The sequence below is a fragment of the Topomyia yanbarensis genome, chromosome 2, assembly GCF_030247195.1.
Source record: "Topomyia yanbarensis strain Yona2022 chromosome 2, ASM3024719v1, whole genome shotgun sequence".
NCBI lineage: Eukaryota > Metazoa > Arthropoda > Insecta > Diptera > Culicidae > Topomyia > Topomyia yanbarensis.
Genome location: NC_080671.1, coordinates 178004062 through 178027846, shown reverse-complemented (window position 1 = coordinate 178027846; position 23785 = coordinate 178004062). Strand labels below are relative to the sequence as shown.

Genomic DNA, 23785 nt, shown 5'->3' with positions numbered 1-23785 from the left:
TCCAACATTTTATGTAAACTGCAAAACACGCGCTTCAACTGTTTAATGAACGGTAGTGAGAGCATATGTAATTATTAAATTTAATTTCCTTTCGTTTATGTTTATGGTAGGACTCGATGCGTGCTTTTGTGGAGGGTACGATTTAACAGAGCACCGTACGCTGCAGAAAAAAGTGCTTCTATTAAGTCAAATGTGGAGTTAAATAAGATGTTTCGCATCGTTATCGGTGTTGATAGCACCTTTTATTTTAAGCAAACTTGTTATGAGTTTAAATACAAACAATGCGGCATTGCTCTTGGTTGCAGTTAGTGAACTACAGAATAAAATACAACAGAATACAACTTTCGCAGACTACCTAATATTTTTCAGAATATTTATATGAATAAAGTAAAAAACCGGGGTCTTCTACTCTCACGGTTTCAAAAAATCGATGTTTTTATCTTAATTTAATTTCAATCTATATGTAACTGAGAATACGTCACAGAAAGGATTTGGTGAAAATCATATTCCTTGACATGTTTCTAGGAACCCATCTCCGGCCGTTTCTGAGATACTAAGGGCGGTGCACCTCGATGGCGCTTGTCTATGGAAAGATCATTGTTTAAAGAATTCACCGGTCTTCTCTTGAAGGTTTATGTATATGTGAGCGTCTGTGAAAGGTTTCTTGTTGTTTTGGGGCGAGAAAATCGAACGGAAGAAAATAAACTGAAGAAAGAATACGAAGGTATCGGTGGGAAAGGAAAGGTAATGTTGACGGACAAATCAATCGGCGAGCTAGCAAAATTTTATGGGCTGGCGATTCGAAGAAACTCAAATTCTGTAGAACATATGCGAAATGCAATCTGGACTTCCCTCGAACACTGCTCGTCATCGAACGAAAATCCCCAACACTCAAAGTGTTCACTCGGCAAGGACAGTTGGTGCAAGTGACGTCAGACCGAAGCAAAAGCAACTTTAGAAACTTTCGAACATGTCAGGATCAACAAAAGTCTATCATATAATGATTTATTAGAAAGATGCTTAGGAGTTCACACCCAAAACATCAATGGGTTTCTGAATAGTGGAATCCGTGCTTTAGCGCCATAACACTTGCACAAATTCTTATTTGGCCGTCAGCATCTTCAACCAAGGATTTTCATCGATATTACAAGCCATGGAAGTGATGGGAATTACGTTGGGAACTGAAGCTGAAAGATGTGCTATTCGACTGGACGGTGAACGTATCACTCGCTCTGAACGCAAAGTGGGTGTCGCGGAAAAACACGCCGGAATTCAAAAGGGAGTAAAATGTGCACAACCAAGAATATTTTGGGGTGAGTAAGGTGAACTCTACGGCCCCGGTATGGCAGATTAGCTAGTAATGTACTACAATCGAGTTATAAGCCGTACCTTATTTTTGAACGCGTTTTCTCGAAAGTAGTGTTTTTTGAGCGGTCAAGTAAGACTTTTTATAGAAGTACCGATTTCAATATTTTTTCTCCAATTGTTCAGAAAACATTCTGCTATTTTTTTCCGAGAGGGATTTGCAAAATGTCAACTTGTTCAATTTTTATGGCTTCTAATAGGCCAAAAAATAAAGTAAATATTGGAAATTTTCACAAATCGTTACATAAATTTTACAAATTATAAAATAAAAAATTCATCTCAGGAAAACATAGCCAACGTGACTATGATGATAAAAACATGAGTTTTCTGATTACAGATAATCCAATTTGCCAAAACTTTACATAAGCGGGACCCATGCAGTTTCAACATCAATGTTATCAATGAAGTTTCAAGATCGCAAGAAATTTTTCTTTTCGTCTTCAAAAGTAAAATAAAAAGGTCAAAACATGTATCTTCAAAATAAAAAATAAGCTTTACAATTTATTTCCAAAAAAGTGCTCAATTTCAGACCTCGCGAGTAGAAAACCCTCTTGACCGAACTAGTCCGATACTATTCATCACATGTCGTCACTGTTGTGCTATCTTATGACAAGCGCTATTCAGCACTTTTTTAGATAAACGATTTTTAAAGTTTGAGATTGGAGCTTTTCGGAGAAGGAAATCGTTGCTACTATCTTTTCTGTAGTAATCTCTCGATTTATACGAAGAACGGTTGACTATATTGACAGTTCTTGCTTAAAATGTAAACCAAAGTTTCTCGCATACGTGTCATAAGTGTGTATTGATGATAAAATATGACTTGTCACAAATGTGCACAGAAGATTTCATATAAAGAACTGATTTGTAAAATTATGCGTTATAGATCACTATGTCCAATGGTATACTTTTCCATGCGGTAGCAGCAATATCAGGTTACAAAATGATGGTATTGAAACACAAAATTTTCACAATTTTCCCTCTTTTATTCGGGAAAACAATAAATAAAAGTTGATTTAATTGACAATTTAGAGACAATATATATCAAGCAATGTTATTGTTGACAGGCGACTAGACGAAAAAAATATTCATCTTGCATAATCCATCATTATATTTCGGCATACTTTCCAAAACTAGTGGAAATCTCAAAAAAAAAATTGTTCAGTAATCCTGAAAACACAAGCCAAGCCAACAATTTCCAAAAAAAAGCTATGGTAGGAAAAGTTTTGCTCCCAAGACAAGAATCTAAACCTAGAAGCTAATGATATTATGGTTGATCTGCATAGGAACTACGTATGCATCAGAGAAATCTGTAGCCTTGCTATAAGCTTTTTGGATTTCAGCATGCCAACAAGCTAAGATTGTTGTCTGTGTTTTCTTTGTCACGAGGTAGCACAACTCAATCACTCGAGAAATTGACGCTTGTCATAATCGTGTTTCGCTATATCTCAGTAACCCCGCAGAATTTCAAAATTCTGAAAACGCAGAGATTTTAAAATTTAGTACGTGGCATATCTAACTCAGTTCACTCCAAAATGGCTTTTGTCAAAAGCTAGCACAACAGCGACGATGTAACATGATATTGTTGGTGTTCCTGGAAGCTTTGGAAACTCTTTGTTTCTTCTCAATTGTCTAAGACCAGCACCTGCTTCGGATTTGTGGCAGAGCTTTCTTTTGCTGTTAAATTTGGCGGCCTTTCAAGAGAAAGAAAAAAAAATTGTTATAAAGACCAATATTCTTGTAATTAGTGCAACACTGCATATGTGACGCGCGGCACAAACAACCGATAATGCAGACGATCTTTGTCGAGCAAGACGCAAAGCAGTCTCGCTCGGTGCGATTGTCACTCAAAATATTCGCTCACTGGAGCAAGGGGTTATTAAAACAGCCAATCCCGTCCTTAAGTATGCATGTCAAGTTCAAATCGATAACTACACCATCGATCTCAACTTCGTGAGCGGGTATGTAAACGAGTTGGTTCGTCATGAATGTATTGTCGCCAATAAAATCATTTGTTTGCTTTAGACAAAATATCACAATTCTGAGCTTATCTAGGCGAACTTTCGAGATATCTGGCATAGCGTCTTGCGAAATACTAGCATACTGTGCGGACTATCTTTGACCTGAAAAATGATCGAATATGGTCGAACTCAGTTAATGTGTTTGATTTTAAGTGGAAGCTCAAAGTCTGACGTTCGACATCCATTTTAGGATCTTTTGGGTCAATTCAGGATAGTTTATTTATGCACGGACCTAAAGCCAGACGCAAAGTGAAAACTGAAGAATAGGAAGGAAGAGACAGAAATCATGGAAGATATAACTTGAAGAACAATCTGAGTTTGACAGTTAAGGAATAACTATCTTCACGCGATATATGATTGGGTGCAACCTATTTGATTAGAAACTGGAACGAAGAATGTGTAAAAAACTTTATCAGCAATAGATCATAAAAGCATTTTTGTTCCACTTGCTTGTGCAAAAGACGGTCCTTGGACTGACAATTTAAATCTTATGATAGCCACCGTAATCTACAATTCACCAATCAATTCAAAGTTCCTAAAATTGTCTCCCCAGTATATTTGATATATAGTAGAGTGCCAATATTTATGGTCTTCCTGAAATTTCAAACCGGACACACCTCAAAAGTTTTTGTACCTCGAAAAAAAGACCCCATGCAACATTTGAGCGTAATCGAAAAACAATGTCATGAAGCGTCGAAATCTGGTGTAATGTTGAAAACAATGCCTTTGTGGTACAAAAAAAATCTTGAATTGAGATGGGACTTGAGTTTGGAAATGCAGCTTTTATTTTTTTTGTGAGTCAAGCGTTTTAGAAATCCATAAAATATCAAAATCTGGTGTCAATTAAAAAAAAACAATTTTCAGTTTAAAAATAAAAATACCAGGGAGGCAACTTTTGTCAAAGCAATTTTTTACGAGAACATACAAGATCCGTTGTTTCATACATATATAAGACATTTGGCATATAAGTTTAATTAAAAGCATTCTTTTCAAACCCAAGTATCAACCCAAATCCAGAATTTTCGAAGTTCCATTAAAAAATTGAGGGTGGTATTAGAGTTTTTTCCATTTTTTTGTTAACGACCTATTTAGTCAATTTGTCAACTGAGTGCCACATTACTTATCTGAAAAATCTCTACAAAGTGGCATTTTCAGAATTTTGAATTTCGGGAACGTGCCATTTGAGCCAATATATTCTGAAGATATAGCGAAAAACATGATGATAAATGATTAGTTTTTTGCGTCAAATCACTATATCTTCAGATTTGCTCAAGTTATATTAAAGTTTTAGATGTTTTTATACGTAAAAATGTCTGAGTAACACAATGGCATAAAAATTTTCAAAAAAAAAATACACGAGTTGCGAGAAAAACACAGTTTAAGTTTTAAACTGGAAATATAGCATATTTGGCAACACTGCAAACAAAAGTTACTATTTTTTCTAGATTCCCTGATTCATTTCCTTCAAAATGCCTCTAACCGATTTTTTATAGACCAAATTAAACCAAAGATATGAATAGAAGTTTTGTCATCAATACACACTTATGACACGTGTGAGTGCGACTTTTGTTTACATTTTTAGTAAAAAAACCCGCAATGCAGTTCACCGATCTTCGTAATGTTTGGGAGATTAATACAGAATAGATAGAAGCATCAATTGTCTTCTCTGAAAAGATTCTGACTCCTGCGGTGGCAGACAAAGGGTTAAGTCGCCGGGAAACTCTAAGCTTGCGCAGATGACCCTATCCACGCCTTTCTAAGCTTTCTTCCTTCAACTCTTTGCTCTCCCTTGAGTACTATGGCTGTTAATATTGAAAAAAAATATACTTCACCTTCCAGTCCCTTGCTAATTAAATGCCGTAACAACAGTGGTATTAGAGCTTGACGATTCATTACATCCTAAGCATCATAAATTCGAATTCAGGTTTTGACTATTCTAAGGGTCATTTCTAGACCAACATGAGAAAAGGGTCCAAATGAGAGTCTCTTTTTGTTTACTCTCTCTTCCGTCAATAACTCGGCCGCTTCTACGTTTGCTCCTTAACGCTTATCATAATATGCTAGACGACATCTGAGTCTTCCAATATTTATTTAAAGTTTTATGCTCACACCATAATAATCGAAAGAGAAAGTAAACACAGAGAGACTCTCATTTGGACTTCTGCCCTTTTCACATGTTGGTCTAGATTTTTTTGTGATTTTTCAAGGGTGGAAATTATTTCACTTTGGTCGTTTTGCGCAACCCCTTAATCGTGTCCGATTGAGCTAAACATTTGCAAAGAGCCTTTTTTCGAGGTGCTAATGCTGTTGAGGTGCGTCTGGTTATTAAATTCGATGATCACCTTTTTTCCATACATGCCACTGGCACCCTAATATACAGTCTTCTGAATAGATGCTCCCTCCGTCGCCTTCAAACACCTAGCGTCAACTGATTTCATAAATATGCAGTAAAAGATTTGTAGCTGGAATTTATATGAAGTGAACGACAGTCAAACATGAATTAAGTAGGGATAGCCGTGCCATTTCCATGTACACGAATTATTGTTTGAAGGTCGAACTGTAAAAGAAAGCCAAAGTAAACACCAAAGAGGCGCCAAACTGAGACTCCGCCAAGGGCTCTGTGAAAACATTGAAATTCCCACGATTCAGTCAAGTTAACGTGGCCATACCAAATAGACGATATTATTGAAAGAAATCAGCATTAGTGAACTATATTGATAAAATATATTCTCAAATAATCTCTTGTGTGCAATTTGCGAGAAATATAGTAATCGTTGAGAAGAATTTCTAATTTATCTTGTTTGTATTCATTCTATATATTATAATTAATAACACAGAATTGGGATTTGAATCTAAATTGAACACAATGATAAGTCCAATTCAATCTGACCCAGACATACATTTGCGATTGATACTAAAGCGTAGAGTAAAATGAAGATCTCGGTAATTGGAAACTGGAAATAATGTGTGTACAACCCATCCCACACCGCTTTCTATCCTCACAATCGAGTCAATGTCAGCTTTCTCATTAAACGCCTACACACTTACCAGGATCGTACACGAACGTCCAATAGACTAATGTGACAATAAATGAGTACACCGTGGCGATGGTGTACACAACCCAGTAGACAGCATGAAGCCGGCTCTCCCTTGCTACATGAATGTTCCACTCTGAAAGAAAATAAAACACAGGAAACAAGAGCTTTACAGTGAGAAGAAAACCACATTTTATCACATGACAATTTCTGTCGATGTGTGAACAGGAACTTTCTGCTCTCCACCATTCATCCAACCGTATAGCAAATGACCCTTGGGCATGCGGATTACGTTATCATTCAACGAAGGTCGATGCAACGGCCTTTCTTCCTGAACGCTGGTGGGAGCTAGAAAGACATGTACATGCACACAACCATCCAACCAAGCCACACACATTCGACCATGCTCGAGAAACTCGGAAAGATATTTACCAAACTCATTCCGGTCAATCATCAACCCTTTGGTAACGATGATTGCCGCTAGCCAGGCCTGGAAGGCACACGCTATCAGTGCCCAGTGTGTCAGGTAGATCCACCATTTGGCGTAATGGTGCTCCAGCATCGGTTCCGATCGGCCTATGTCCAGCAGTGAACAGGCCAGCACGGCCAGGAACAGTATGGCCACGATTAGCCGATACATCAGGTAGCATATTCCGACCTGGGTGTTGCTTTGCCACTGTAAAGAGACCGAAAGAAGGACGAAGATGAAAAAAGTGTGTATATGTATTTTGGGTTGCATAGGGTGTTGCGACAAAAGGATCCCATTTGAAACCAAACTGCAGAAATGTTGTTCACTAATAGTTTAATAGGGTTTTTGATGAAACTTTTATAATACATTTCACACAGGAGCGCACAAATAATTAAATTAAAGCCTACGATTCCCATGAATGCAAGCATGACGTAAACGACACTTTGGTTGAACTTTATTTTTCCATATGGGTCATTCCGAGCGAAACGATCGAAAGCAAACGCAAGTTTAAAATCGGACCTGAACGGATTTGAACCAATTTTGGAAGAATTGATAAATATAAAAAATAGAACTTTTTTGTGTCTATGGAATCAACCGCGTCCTGTTTTGACATATTGTCAAAAATCTTGGGAGTCTTTTGATCATATCTCCGGTACTATTTACTCTAGAATCACTCCGCGAGATGTTTTTTTTGAAGAAAAAATTAGTTTGAAGCGGTAGTGTTACGTATTTTTTTCTAGATTGCTTGAATATTTTTTTTAGATATCTCGCGGATTGATCCTAGCGTAAATAGTACCGGGGATAAATTCATAAGAAAATAAAGGTTTTTGATAATTTGTCAAAGCACCCGTGATTCCATGGAACGAGGTTGGTGGTTCATTCGTCACAAAAATTTGAGTTTTTATTTGTTGGTCCTAAATGCATAATTCCTTCAATATTGTTCCAATTCCGTGAACTTTGAAACATGAAAAATACAGTTGAATTCCTGAAAAAATGTTTTCGATGGCGTTTACGTACCATTTGCGTAAAAGGGCAGCACGGTGTTCTTCCCGTCAGCCTTGAGCTCTACACCCTATTCGATTGTATACACCCAGTTGGGACATGGAACACTGGAATGTACAGGTGGTTGATTTATTAATGACTCCACCGGGCTGGGATGTTTGTGGTTTGGTATGTTTTGAAACAGCTAGGATATGCTAGGAATGCAGTAGTGAGCTGCAGCAGTTCAATACTGTTGTTCCCTCGATGAAAGTAGTTTGGAATGACATTTGGTCTGAATATGGAGCGATTATTGTTTCGTAAAAATCGACATTGCCTTCATTTCCGATTAAAGTACGGATTATGTGGTTAGTGTATTTTCATATTGAATTAGTACATTAAATCGCTTTCCCTCATTGTATTATTCAACAATTATATTTTCCCGGCACGAAGTTATTGTTTTTAATGACCGCAAACATAGTACTCGTTTCGAAATGAACTCTATTATAAATGGGTTACATTAATCTTCCTGATATTTCTGTGCCAATCATTCCCAGCGTACTTTGCCATGATTGAAGTGCACTGTTCACATACCCGTGACGTATGAACGTTACACTGATAAATTTCGCTATATTTAAACTGTAATTTCTTGCATTTTGTAACAGAATATAATTTTAGTAAGAACACTTGAATCAAAAATGTCTACAGTTTTCAGGCATGAAAAAACACGCTGCAAAAAAACTATGAATCGCAACATGAACCAACAAATGCGGGTCGATAATATTTTTGGAATTAATAATTTGTTGTTTCTACGGGATAACACTATTCCGATTAACTTCATGAAACTCGTGTTAGACCTAAAGTTTAAGTGGTGGAACAACGAGAAAAAGCTAAAGAGCTTAATCTCGTGCACTATATTCAACTACACCACGTTAAAAACTGTGTTTTGATTACGTTTAGAAGTTTTTCCCAGGCAAATAATTTCATTGCGGATACACCCCTATCTCCATATTCTCTATCTCGATTCCTCTCTATCTTGATCATTTCGTAAGTCCCTTCAGATTGGTCGTGAAAAATTCTCCGTATCTCGATGTACCTAGCTTGAAGTTTGCCTGCGCTTTTCTCTTGTAGATGTGAACTTTTCTTTTGTCGGGACATCATAGCGAAATGAAGATTGACGATTGCGGCGTTTAGCCTGATAACTATCTGCTTGGGCGTGTGTTTAGTAGAGTGTATGCCAGATAAGGTATAATTATCTTTAAAAGGTATACAGACTTTTTGAGGTACACCCTAGGCACATCACATGAACGAAGGCGTTATGTTGTCAAAAACTTTATAGTTCTCAACTGCTTACCACCTTGCGGCCACTGAACGAATTTCCGAGAGCGCGAATTTAAAAATTTAGTTCCACAAACATATCTCATCACCTTCGCAAATGGTTAGTAGGAAGTGGTGAAAAATCTCGACAACTAGGTCGAAAAATAATAACCCACCGAGCTTTATATGTGGGACAAAAGAGGCCTCACCTAGACTGATAGGGAAAATGAGATGAAATCGAATTGAAACAGCATCCAATACTTCACGTATTGTTTAAAGGCCAGTTTTGGGGCCTTTTGCGGGACGTTGATGGATCATTTGTGAGTAAATCGTCAAGTAAAGCAGTTTAAAAGTCGATTAGCTTGACACTAACCATTGTCTCCCGCCAAAGGCGCCAATGTAAAGGAATGCAGAAACCTTGATTTGCATTATCCAATAAGAAAAGCTAAATCATAAAATAAGTCAGGATGAGTGTGACATTTCCAGACACTCACTAACTTACTGTTCGAATGTATAAATACCAAAGGGGCGCGAAACTGAGGCTCCACTAGGGTTGCCACCTCTGGTGACGCGTTGACCCGGAGATTTTTCCTGACCTGAGGGTGGAGTTTAAACCAAAGCAAAGCAAAAAGTGGAATCAAAGCGATTGCACGATATTCTAGACTTTAAGCTGTTTTGTACACGAGGCGATAGGACGCACGCTACAAAAAAAATTCACTATGGATTTTGTTCTACCTTTTGCTGTTGTTGTAGGAATAGATAGAACAACATTCATTGTGATGTATCTATTTTTTTGTCGTGTGTTCTGTCACCTCGTGTGCTTTAGTCGCTTTTTATTACCTAATGTGCGAAAAAGGAGACAAGTATATACTTTTTCTTTCCTTCTGTAATATGTCATGAAATTTAGTCCCGGTTGATTGGAAAATTACCTCACAATGATCTCGTCTATAGTCGAAATAAATCTGTAAACTTCTCATGTTTCTGAACGGTTTTGTCAATTTTATTAAGTGTAGAATTTCTCTTTCCCGGCTAAGTGCAAAGAGTACAAAAGCACCAACCACTCTCGCTGTGGAGGATAAGTCGAACGAGCATTGCTCTAATGCACAACTAACAGGAGAAGAAGAAGCACTCTGTGGTCTCGGAAACTCGTCACCAGATATTCCATCAAAGGGGCAAAATTTACCTCCATAGCCAACAGCTGGGGCTCGCTGCATGAGCAGCAACAACACCGGAAGAACTCGTTTTATGTTGACCTAGCCACTTAGATTAGAACAAACACGGCATCCCTTGATGCAGCTGCAGATAGCACCACCAATAACGAAGTGATTTCGTAAAATTGCAGGAAAATAATTAATTGTAGCATACAGCGAAATATTATTTTCCTTGAACTGTAATAAATTTGATTTGTTTTTCATTTTCGTTGTTTTGTGTGCGAAATTATAAATATTTGGTGGACTCTTCTGAACCAGAAAAATAGTAAATGCACTATACTTACACTTTTTAAATGTTTTGCAAAGAATCAACTAAAACTCAAAAAAGTTGAACTATCAATCTTTCCACAAAACCAGAGAAATTCATGTAAAACCCGGAGGCCCAGAGATCTCTTCGGAAAACCGGAGGCTCCGAGTAAAACCCGGAGGGCTGGCAATCCTAGGCTCCACCAAAGGCATTAGGAGAGCCCGCTACGGCCTTGTCCGCCCCATTCATATTTATTCAAAATAAATATCAATGTTCTTAAATCTAAAGTGGATGGAAGAATAAATAACGAAACTGTTTGAGTTAAAAAATCGTGTCAATTCTAGAGCTTTTATTCAAAACGACATATCTACATTGAGTGACTCTCTTTGTTTAGTTTTTCTTCTGTTAATATTTCGGTCGCTTTAACATTTATCCCTCAACTCTTTGCAATATGCTAGTCAAAACCACCGCTTTTCGATCTGTACTGTAAAATAAGGGAAAAGTGCTATAAAGAAACCGCAAAAATCGAAAGAGAAAGTAAACAAAGAGTTTTGAATAAAAGCTCTAGAATTATTGTTAACTTTATCGCTTGTTTTCACTGTTTTATAGCTACACTAATGGAACAGAAATGTGCTCGTGGGCCGTAGACTAAGCTACCTCCTTAAAGCTGTAGCAAAGATCGTGAAGTAAGCTAAAGCGATTACCTGCAAATAAACAACCCCTGCCGTATTTTCTTCAGTGCCGGGAGGAGCGCCGTAATATCACAAAGTTTCCAGTGCCCAACCAGTCCGTCACTAAGTTAAATCTCTGGTTGAAATGTTGAGCAACTTGGGATTTTTTGTGTTCCTGAAAGCGATGTTTGATCTCAAACTTTAACAACCAAGAGCTGGTTTGTTTGATTTTATGTCAGCGCTTCCTCGGACTGTTTTATTTAGTGTCCCGTCAAGAGAAAATTTTTAGTGTTCACAAGCAATTTCATCTGCCTATATCTTTTGTGGGCAGTTACAGATGTACCCACATGAGGATCGTCGAAATCGCACTTTTCCTAAGCCAAAAGAGCATAAATATTGGTCGAGGTGAGTGGCGAAGTTCTCTGTAGTATTTCTGTAAAAGTGACTCTCTGCGCAATAACTCCACCAGTCCTTATTGCTACAAGACCTATTTGCTTGTATTTAGTGCAAACCTTGTCGATGAAGCGTCTGCCTGCTTGACTGTTTGTACCGGTTTGTAAGGAGTGTCCCGTCTTTATCAGCTAAGCAGGTCATCCGATATGAGCTTAATCTTCCGGCAGTCGCGCTAGTGCACTGAGTGCACGTTGCTCTGAAATGCCGGAGGGTTAAAGAGACATACAATTTTGTCCCGTCCTGTGCGATTGCCATTAAAAATCTTCACTCAGTGAGGAAAGAGCAACTGGAATCGGTGACCGCACCGTCGCTCTCAATTATGTGAACGGACATATAGCCCATCAAAAAATACTTGTCGGCAGTAATGTCCTTTGCTTATTTTAGACAGGATATCGCCATTCTGAGCTCATTTGGGCGAACTTGTCAGATATCTTTCATGATTAAATATTCAGTTTTTTTTTCAAAATTTAGTCGCCATTTAGTAATTTATTTCTAAATTTAGCCGCCTTCAAATACCTAATGTCGACTGATTTCACGAATATACGGATTAAAATTTTCTACTGAAATTTATATGAAAGGAGCTACAGTCAAATACGAAAGAGCTTCGATCGATTCCTGATGTTTTTTACACGTTTATCACCAACGGAAATTAATTTTGGTGATGGAACAAATATTGGAATAAATTCTGCGGATTATTGTATGATAGAGGCGGCAGGAATTCTCTAATGAATCGTCTGCGCAGTGTACTTCCTTGCATGCACAGTCTCCCGGAAAAATATTCCATCCGTTGCCTTCAAACACAGCCCTCAAGTGGTGATTTTTCATCCCTTTGGTTTTAACAAAAAAATCGGTCACAACGGCTATCTGCACGTTATATTGTCAGTATTAAGTCAGACCTCAGTCAGTCAGACTAAGTGACAAAATCTTGATTTCGAGAAAAACCAGTTTAAAGTTTGAATCGCAGCATCCTTTACATTATAATTGGAAATAATTTTTCGCCATAATTCTTGTTTATTGTTACATATTTAACATCTGACAAAAGTTGGATGTAGCTGACGAAATGCTTTATCCAGCGCTATCATTTTCTCATTTTTTATGTTTTGCGACTTAGTCCGGTCTGACTTAACACCGACCATATATCCTCATGAAATTGAAAAATTCATTATCGCGCTTTTTTAATGAACGGAATCTCCAATTTAAAAAAAAAAAAACTTAAATGATTATTTCAAATTATTATTAAATTTTAAGCTCATGACAATTTTGTTTACAAATTCCCATCCAGTTTGATAATCTTCAAGCATGGAGGTAGAATTTAGCATTGAAACATTGATGGCTGCGATTAATTCAGTTTCTCCGTAGTGCTATCTAGATCCATTGAAGCAAAGGAAGCGTTGTGAGGAGATGAAGTTGGGGCGCAGTAGCCACACCAAAATTTTATTATCGATTTCAGCAAAATTTCGCTGAATTGCATGGTGCGGAAAGCGCAGCAATTTGACTATAATCGGTTTGACAAATTACCTGTGATGAAAATTCAGTGGTTGAAATTATAAGATTTACAGTAATCCAGCCAGAAATACTGACAAATTGGCAGTTACGCTGTCAGTTTGACAATTTCAATTGCTGATTTTCAGCTAAGTGAATCTGTCAAATAGGATGGATTAAACTTGCCGAACTTTCGGTATCTTGGATTGCTGAGCCTTTCAGCTGTTGGGAATGCAGTAGAATTTTGCTGTCACCGGCTAGGAGGTTGATAACAGTCTATTATCTTTCTCTGAACAAAACCAGCCTAGAGGCCGTGTGACATCTGGTGGGTTGAAGTATCTTAACCAAGAAATGATCCACTGGGTTCCTGCTCCCATGTCGTAAGAGGCGACATAAAACAGGAGTTTTCAAGTCAAGATGTTTCTCCGTGTCGAGAACTGAATGGCTGGCAGGACTAAAATGTTCCAATCGCGCACAGAGTGTCATGGGAGAATTTCTGACATTTTTCTTACTCCTAACCTTACCACATCCCCAATCCTTTCCATCAGGGAAATGATGAAAAAGCAGATCATGACAAAGCACTAATATCAGATCAATATGGGGGATGTTCCATTTGAGCCAGTCGCTACTGATTCCTGATTCCTGAAGGCTGATAGCGCAATGGCCGGATTTACAGTAATCTAGTCCGAAATACTGAGAATTTGGCAGTTACACTGTCACTGTGGCGATATTAATTGCTGATTTTCAGCTAAGTGAATCTGTCAAATAGGATGGATTCAACTTGCCGAACTTTCCGCATCTTGGATTGCTAAGCCTTTCAGCTGTTGGGAATTTTTTTGACACCTGGCGAAAAAGAAATTGGTGCATACAAACCAACTTTAAAATGCAAAATATTTTACTGCTCCTTTCCAGCAACAAGATTTGATAACCCAAGTAACAATTTAGGTTTTATAGCACTCTTGAAGCTTAGATTACACTTGTAGTGTGCTATAAAACTTCAAATATTACTTCAGGAGAGTTCAGCTTGCGAATTTTTGTTTAACTGATTTTCAGTAAAACCCATTATTTTCCGAAAATCAGCAAATCGATAGTTCAACAAATTTTGACAATTTTGAATTGCTCAACTACCAGCAAATTATTTCTTGCTGGTATTTCGGCTGATATTCGGCAATCAAAATTTGTTTTAATTTTGGAATATGCCCGAGACCAGGAGCTTCCGGAATTGTCGATAGTGGAGTGGAGATACTTCAAAGAATCTTTAATTGCCTATTAGTGATCCAGATCTGCGAAGCGAAACAATTCGATGTCCAATTCAGTAGATTTTAAACCTCTGAGGTAGTACGATTTTACCGGTTTGTCAGGGAAATTCCTGTGTGACAATACTTAGTTTGTTAATTTTGAAAAATGGCCTTTTATCCGCCTTTTATGGCTGTCAATGTGACTAATGAGACTTTGGAAGAGAAGGGGAGTTTTTGATGAGGAGTGCAACCAACCGCATGCTACACCTTTCATTTGAAAATCGGTTCTGTTAACATCGAAAAACCAAAGTGATTTTAAATCTGGAATATGCCCGAGCCCTAAAATTTCCGGAATTGTTGATAGTGGACAATAACTGCAAATTGACCATTTGGATCTAGATATTCGAATCGAAGTAATTTGATGTCCCTTTCAGTAGATTTTTAAACTCAGAGGTATTACGATTTTACGGATTATATGGGAAATTCCTGTGTGACCGTACTAATCAACCTATTACTCCAGAACCAAAAGATGGATCTTAATAAAATTCAATAGCAGTTAATAGTCATATCTTTCATTTGAAATCAAGTTTGTGAAAATCGGTCAAGAATTCGCTAAGAAATAGAAGGGACATTACTTTGGAATTTGGCAAGTTCCCCGGGGGCATCAAGAACCATCGCAGGCGGTCAATATGGTAAAAGCTGCTTCGATTGGTCATTAGTGTTCTAGACCCGCAAAACCAAGTAATGTTGCATACATTTTAATATGTATTGCATCATTTGACCATCATGCTGGTACCAATTTATATGGAAAATTGCAGTGTGACCGCACTCTTCAACTCGTAACTCCGGAACCGGCATTCCGATCAAAAAAATATGCAACGGCCAATCGGAAGGTTGTGCCTTTTATTATAGACTAAGTTTGTACAAATTGTTTCAGCCATCTCAGTCCAGCAACCTCGAATGGTCTGAAGACGACCTTTATTATTGTGCTATTATATCGTTCTACGGCTTTCTTCATTTAAAAATAAAATATTAGTTTTCTTGGGATATACAAAAAACTTTTTGCTAAAAGCTTTTGCACAATTGAACTGCGATTCGGTATATTACGGCAGATAGAATGCGTTTGACGTTTCATTTTTTCTCTTTTTCTCTCGCCAGTACTAAACTACTGCATCACGGGATGAAAATATTGCAGCCAACTACACAAACAGCACTGAATTGGCATCCGAATTTGATGATAGTTTTTTTCGCGCAACTACACCAAACTGCACTCCGCATAACGTGGTGTGGTCCCGCAGGCATTCGAATGGTGCTGCGATCGATATGCGGTGAGTTTTTGCGTGCAAAAACAAAACTGTATCTACACTGCAGCATCCCATCCCGTATGTGACGATCGAATCGAGTTCATTATGTCGAGTGTGATTTGGCGCGCGGCCCGCCCGTTTCGAAGAAATACTTTTGCTTGGTGAGAGGAAAAACTGCGATCAATAATTCAAATCGGATACTGCAAGCAAGTCAAGGATTTGCTGGATTATTGTGTTTGATGTATCTGTTTGTGAACGCAAAGTATGGCGAAAAAAGGCTGAGTATAGATAGCATTAGCGAATCAATACGTCTTTTGTAGAGATTGATTTCAGTAGGGGAATTATGGTTAAAACCGACACCTTAAGCTTAACACTTTTTCTAAGTTGCCACAAAACCAATAAAATTATAATTTTAATGCACAATTCTTCTTCAGAAAATTCTTAACAAGACTTAATTTTTTCAGCGCCTCGAAAAATTAATTTAACTTGGAAAACAAAGTGACTTGTTGTAGGCACTGCGGGTAAAACCGACACCCTATAGGGGTAAGATCGACACCCCCTTTAACCCTTGTGAAGGCAAGCTAAAATCCTAACATTAAAGGGCAAGCCGGGCCTCTCAGGCCTGTCTAAATTCAAACTCCTTTTTGCCGTTCTCATATAGAAAGGTTATGCAATTGGTCGAAATTTCGACCAAATCTCTTATATCATTCGACTCAGTTCGTCGAGATCGTAAAATGTCTGTATGTGTGTGTATGTTTGTATGTATGTATGGATGTATGTATGTGGCAAACAATCTCACCGATTTTTCTCAGAGGTGGCTGGACCGATTTGTACAAATTTAGTCTCAAATGAAAGGTACAGCCTTCCCATCGGTCGCCATTGATTTTTTTTTTATTGATCCGACTTTCGGTTCTGGAGTTACGTGTTGAAGAGTACAATCATGCAGCAAATTTCCATAGAAACTGATACCACCATGATGTCCAAATGATACAATATATATTAAAATATGTGCAACATTACTTGGCTTTGCATGTCTAGATCATTAATGACCCACCGAAGGCACTTCGACCACATTGGCCAACTATGGCGATTCTTGATGCCCCGGGGGAGCTTACCAAGTTCCTAAGATAATGTCATACCTATTTCTCAGCGAATTCTTTACAGATTTTTACAAACTTGGTTTCAAATGAAAGGTACAGCGTTCCCATTGGCCGCTGTTGAATTTCTAATTGATTCGACTTCCGGTTCCGGAATTACAGGATGATGAGTACGAACACGCAGCAAATCCCGATTTCAGCGTATAAGGCGATGGATGTAAAAAGGTCAATTTTTTTTTCAAAAGGTGAGTACTCGGAAGATCACGTCGAATGTCGATTGGTTCTGAGCTCCATTTCGTTTGAACACGACTAATAAATGTTTCTGATTTGCTATTAATTTCTTCTGATGCATAACCGGAATACCTACATATTCAGATTTTTCTTCCGAGTCTGCATCAGATTCATCGACGGAAGCAATATCATTCACACATTCTTCCTCGCTTTTCAAATCAGTTTCGGAATCGTCTGCTGTTGAATTTGCTCGAATTTCTTCCATTATTTCAGATTTTTTTGAGACGATTGAAAACATGTGCATATCATCTTATAGCCATTTTAACTTTTTGTTGCTTTTAGATCCTACAATTTGAATAATTACGACAACTATAACACAAAGAATAGACAACAAAAATAGACAATAACGACAGAGTTAGGTTATGTAGTATCCAAATAATTGTCAAGTAGACCACAGTGGGTGAAATAAAAGTATTTACCCAAAAAAATATGACACACGTCATTATCGTATGCTATTTTTACATTTCCTATAAAAGAAATGTATAGAATTCGCTCAAACTTTCAAGATTTTTTTTCTTATAAGAAAAGGTAAAAAGATAAAATCAATAAAAACATGAAAAAATTCCTGCTAATATGAAGCTGAACTCATCAAAATGTTTTTTTCAGATAAATATTAATGTATAAAACCCGTGGTATTCCTAGTAAATATTGCATGCACACGAGGCCTGCCAGGCCCGGCTTGCCTTTTTGTGCATGTAAAATATTCAAACATGGGAAAATTACAGTTCATAACTTTTTTTTAAAGAAAATAAAATTAATATTTGAATGGAGATTTCTGTTTCTTGAAAAATACGATAAATTGGGATTTTGGGACACTTTGTCATCAAAATCTACTATTTTAATAACCTTTTTGCTCTATGCTGCAAATTATACATGTTTTGCAGTTTGCATAACGTGAAACAATCTCAGGAATCGAACGGATCCTTTGCGACATTTGTTCGAATACGAGAATTTGGGGTTCTAGGGCAGTTTGTCATCCATATTTAATTTAACGTTTCCTCGAGCATATATTTCTATTATGTTTCAATCAATTTTTATAAAATATACCTTGTAGAATGCGGATTTTTTAAAATTTCGATTGTAAAAGTTTTAATCTTGAGTTAGAAAAATATTTTTTAGAATAGTCTCTAACCTTATGTGCGCAGTTGGGGTTTGCAGGGCCGTCAAGAGTCGCGTCGGGCCCCAAGGCTTGTATTACTGCAGGGCCCTTTTAAAACTAAGTCCTCTAGTTCATCATGAGTTAGTACCTCTTCAGCCATAGGAAACTCGTGAGTCCGTGGCTTCTATTAGCCTCCGGTTGACTCATATTGCCACATCCACAGATAACGTGCCAGACAGGTGAATTTCGACAGCTTCTTATTCCGTGGTATCCAAATCGGGAAAAGTGCCATAATTACGAGTTTTTCAATTTGCGGGTACTCTGGTGTCTGGTGTACATAACGATTAACAACATAATTAGAGGTGCACGGTGCTAATTCGTGTATTCGTACCTGGTTTGTACCATCGCCTATATATATGGAGGTACTGGATTCATGTTGCCACATTTTGTTTCGCGAAATAAACGCTCCTGCTTGATTGATGGTCTTGAACATAATCAGCACGCTATGTCTAACATGGTGAAATTGTAGGATATAAACTTGGCCATCTTTAGCTGTATTTATACTTTTAACAATAGATCTTAAGGTATGTCTCGAAATGTAAACAGAAATACAGTTTGATCACAATAGGCCGGATCAACAACTGGACTGCAGTCTTCTAGCCTTCCAGTCTTCCAGTCCTCCAGGACTCCAGTCCTCCAGTCTTCCAGTCTTGCAGTCTTCCAATCTTCCCGTCTTTCAGTATTCGAGTCTTCCTGTCTTACAGTCTTCCAGGCCAGTTCCAGTCTTCATTCAAGTTTGTTATGAATACATACCAAATTCGTTACTGATACTTATTGCATGTATCAGGCAACTAGCATTTGGGAAATGGGATTCTGACATGATTATGACTTTCATTGGCTTAGTTTTCGATAAAAATACACTGAAAAAAATCAGTTTGTGCGAGGAAAAGTGTTTGTAAAATAACTTTTTCCTTGAAAGAGTCCAAGTTAAATTTTTGACGGTAGGTAGGGAACATAATTACCTATCTTGGAACAAAGATTCATTCAAAGCAAAGATGTTTTTTTTTGTACATCGACTTTAAATTGTTAAAATCGATTTTTTTCAGTGTAGGACATTTTTTTTGTAGGATTTGTCATTTTTAGACTATAGTCATTTGAAAAAAAAAAATGGTAAAAAAGACCCTTTTCAAAAGACAGTCTAGATCATTTTTGGTAAAACAAAGTATGCAAAGTGGCTTTTTGTGACAAAGTCTTCATGTACAGAAAGTTTCATTAAAATCTGAGAGGGTGCTGCCAACTATGAATACGATTTAGCGCGGAATTCGTCGGTTTTGATATCCTGTGCAGAGTCGAAAAATGTTTTTTTCGTTTACCAAAATCCGACGAAAATGACGAGCGAGCGATGCTACTTTCTAAACCACTAGAACATTACGAAACCGAAAATGAGACAACGGCCTACGACAAAGCATGCGGGTAAATTCAATTTCATTATTTCCTCCACACATTCGTTTTCGCTTCGAAATTGAGAACGACATTAGTCTCTTCGATATTGCACATAGCGCTGGCCAAACGAAAAGAAACTAGTAACGATATTGATTTGTCGTTGTTCGATTTGGGAGAATAACAAGCTAGCGATGATATTGGACGACTGAAGGGGCAGTGGTGTGCGTATTTCCTGTGTTTGCGGCGTTCTAGTTGCATTTTATGATGCACATTGCTATAATTTCATTTAATGAAAATTAAAATAAAAATCAAAATTACTGATTTGAAATTAAAACGAGATTGAATTTTCGTATTGTCATAGGAAAACGAAAGTCACTACTTCTGCTACTCGCATCCATAGAATCGAAAGAAGAAGGGGCGTTGGCTTTATTGTTTCGCTTTGTGTGAATTTAGTAACGAAGGAGGCAGCAAAAAGACGAAGGTGAATTCAGTGAATTTCATCGTTCATTGAATGGGTATGAGAATTTTCGGCCCTGATCCTGTGAGAAAAGGACCCGAAAACAATATAAACACAGGGCGCAGAAATAAGACTCAAAGTTAGGGCATTGCAAAAATATTTTTTTTGAATTCTCAAATGCCCCCCCTCTCATATTGTGACAAATGTCAATGTAAGCTCAGATGCCAAATTTCACATCATTTGGACAATTCTAGACCCCCGCCCACTTCGCTTGAAATTTTTATACTTGGTGCTATGGGAAAAAGTGGAGGAAAATATATTAAATGCTATAACTTTTGAAGTAGCAATCAGAAAATTACAATTTATACCTCTTTTTAAAGGAAATAACGTTAGTACTGGAATGGAGATATTCCTTTTTCTATTAAAACACGGGAAAGTGGGGTACTGGGTCATTTTGACCCCAAAATCCCTCATTTTTTTGAATTTTTCTGCTCCGTTGTGCAAACCATACATATTTTGCAGTTTTTCTAATGTAACAAAATCTCAGAAATCGTACGGAACCTTTTAGACCTTTGGCCGAATACGAGAAGTTGGGGTTATAGGGCCTTTTATCATTTATATTAAGTTTTATCATTTTCTCGTGCATATATCTCTATTATTCTTCATTCAATTTTCATAAATTGTACCTTGTTCAACGTGGAAAATCCTAAGAAACAAAATAAAAACAGATTCGTTACCGGTAAAATTCAGAAACATCAAATTATCTGACATATAGTCTCGATTTCACATTTTTATCATAAAATCGCACACATTAACTCCATTTAACAACAAAATTCTTATTTAATTTATTATTTATAGTGAGAAATGTGCTTAGGAATCACATGAGAAAAGTTTCATACCTGGAAAAATAGGTGAAGTTGAGGTATTAGGACATTTAATGAAAAAAATGTGGTTTGTAGAGTTAATGTCAAAAAATTCCATGTTTTTGAATTTTAACGCAAACAAATCTATTTTTGTTGTATTTCTAAGAATTTTCCACGTTTAACAAGGTACAATTTATTAAAATTGAATGAAGAATAATATAGATATATGCACGAGAAAATGATAAAATTTAACATAAATGACAAAAGGCCCTATAACCCCAACTTCTCGTATTCGGACAAAGGTCAAAAAGATTCCGTTTGACTTCTGAGATTTTTTTTCACATTAGAAAAACTGCAAAATATGTATGGTTCGCACCACGGAGCAGAAAAATTAAAAAAATAGGGGATTTTGGGGCCAATATGACCCAATACCCGACAATCCCGTATTTTTCTAGGAACAGGAATATCTTCATTCCAATACTAAGGTTATTTCCTTTAAAAAGAGGTATAAATTGTAATTTTCTGATTGCTATTTCAAAAGTTATAGCATTTAATATATTTTTCCTCCACATTTTCCCATAGCGCCAATTTCAAAAATTTCAAGCGAAGTGGGCGGGGGTCTAGAATTGTCCAAATGATGTGAAATTTGACATCTGAGCTTACTTTGACATTTATCACAATATGAGAGGGGGGGGGGGGGCTTTGAGAAATCAAAAAAAAAAACCACCATCAAAGAAGCGAACGTAGAAGAGGATAGATGCGTTTGTTTGTGCGCTCACATTCCTATTGGACGCTCTATTGCTTTCTTCAAAAATGCTTTGAATTGACCTCTCAATATTGTAGTGTATCCCGTCGATTCAAGCAATAAAACTCGTTTTTTAACTAGTACGCAAAGTAGACAACTTTCTTAAGAACGTTTGTTTTAACAAATGTCAACTATCAAATGAAGTTTTCATTTTTTATGCTTTCATCATATAACAATTTAATAAGGCGAATGATTACAAAGAAATTACTGTTACTATTTTTGTTGGCCTTCTATGAATACCGAATGTGTTCGCCCATCTTCCGGGTAAAAACGCGGGCTCCCGAATACGTCTCGGGCCCCAGGGCAATTGCCCTGGCTGACCCCCCCCCCCCACCGCTGTCATATCGGGCCTGGAGGTTTGAACCCAGGTAAGCTTCATACAAGGCAATAGACTTACTAGCTACGGTCGAAAAACCCCTGTAGGCGAGGGCTGGACCAAAAAAGGCCAGTGGAACGTCGGATAGCACACAGCCTGTGACTAGGCGTCGGTACACCGAAGAATGAGCAACATTCGCTGCATTCAAGTGAACTTCCACCATGCAAAAGGTGCCACAAGCGTCCTAGTCCGGAGGTCCACCAAAGAGCGCCGAAATATCGCTCTTCTACAGGAGCCATGGGCAAATGAGCACAAAATCTTTAGTTTAAATCCCTACAAGAGCTGCAGTTTTGATAATACCCCGCGACGAAAAACAAATATATTTAAAGTCGGTTCTCACAGTAAAGAGGGACAAGTCTGTCTTTGCCAGGAGGCATGCTGTTGGACTTGAGTGATTCGTAGTTATGCTGCTTAAGCTCGATCCCTATCAGCAGAAGACAAAAGTTAAGCCCATAAGATATGAGTACTATGGCTTTAAATTTTCTTAACTTTCCCTACCCAGTAATATGTAGCTATTTGAATGTCGTCAAAATGTAAAAAAAAAAAATTTAACCCATTCATGCCCATGTTGTTTGTGGACAACAACGTTTTTGAACAGCTATAACTTTTGTTTGAGGCAAGATTCTTTCACAAAAGTAAAGTAAGGCTAATAAATGTGACTATCGCCTTTCATTTGAGTATTAACGATTACAAGGATCAGCTCTAGAACTAAAGTTATTGCAATTAGTTTTTTTTTTTTGGATTTCGATGGAGCTGTGCTGCCAGGGACAGTTTACGTTGATGACGCAAAATTATTATTGAAAACTGTCAAACTTGGTAATTTAGACTTTCTTTTGCTAAGTTTTCCAGGTAAGCGAACTATTGTAAATATTCCAGAAGAATTTTATTGAGCATTGGAAGGTAAAAATGGAGCAGCTTCTAGCACTGCGCGGGAAGCACCTATCTTTATGAGAAAAGGCTTTTCGTGTTTCTTGACACCACAGTTTTCAAGGAAAAATATTTTTGAAACCCTACCTGCACTAGAAACAAGTTGGGCATGAAAGGGTTAAAGTCAGGTCAATAAAATAAATCAGACAGAAGAAGACTGATATACCATAGAGAAGGAATGTGAAGATTAGTTTATCTCGATTTAATTGTCCCCCTGGCACTGTGATATACGGTACAACAGATTTATTCACGATTGTCATGTGTTTATAGCTATTTATTAAACACATGACTATATTCATTGGTTTATGTGCATGCATACAGATAGTCTGATGAGTATTCGATTCCGGGGCACACATTATCGAACGATATCGAATTATTGGCCCCGAAATGGAACAGGCAAGCGTACATGTACACACAGTCGAATGTAATCGATAATGTTGTGTCTACCGGTTGGTGTTTCCGGCGAATTCTGGGATTGGTATAAATTAAAGGAGTGTTTGCTGTAAGCGGATATGAATAAATCTGAAATCCAAATAATATCAAACCAGATCTAGAGGGGATGCAATTGAATTACGTTTGATATCGGTACGAGTTTCGCATGCATTCTGCTTTTCTCGTTAGCCGGAAGCACCTGTATGG

At 37.5% G+C, this 23785-nt stretch overlaps 1 protein-coding gene across 6 annotated transcripts in view; it reads right to left on the bottom strand.

The window, feature by feature from the left end:
* LOC131682233 (protein rolling stone-like) overlaps positions 1–23785 on the bottom strand; it is a 163936-nt gene that overhangs the window by 28950 nt on the left and 111201 nt on the right. For all 6 annotated transcript variants that reach the window (XM_058963584.1, XM_058963582.1, XM_058963585.1 and 3 more), the window contains 2 exons: positions 6851–7094; positions 6432–6554 (listed from right to left, as the gene is read on the bottom strand). In XM_058963584.1, the coding sequence (XP_058819567.1) occupies positions 6432–6554; positions 6851–7094 (367 nt within the window). The remainder of the gene's footprint in view (positions 1–6431; positions 6555–6850; positions 7095–23785) is intronic.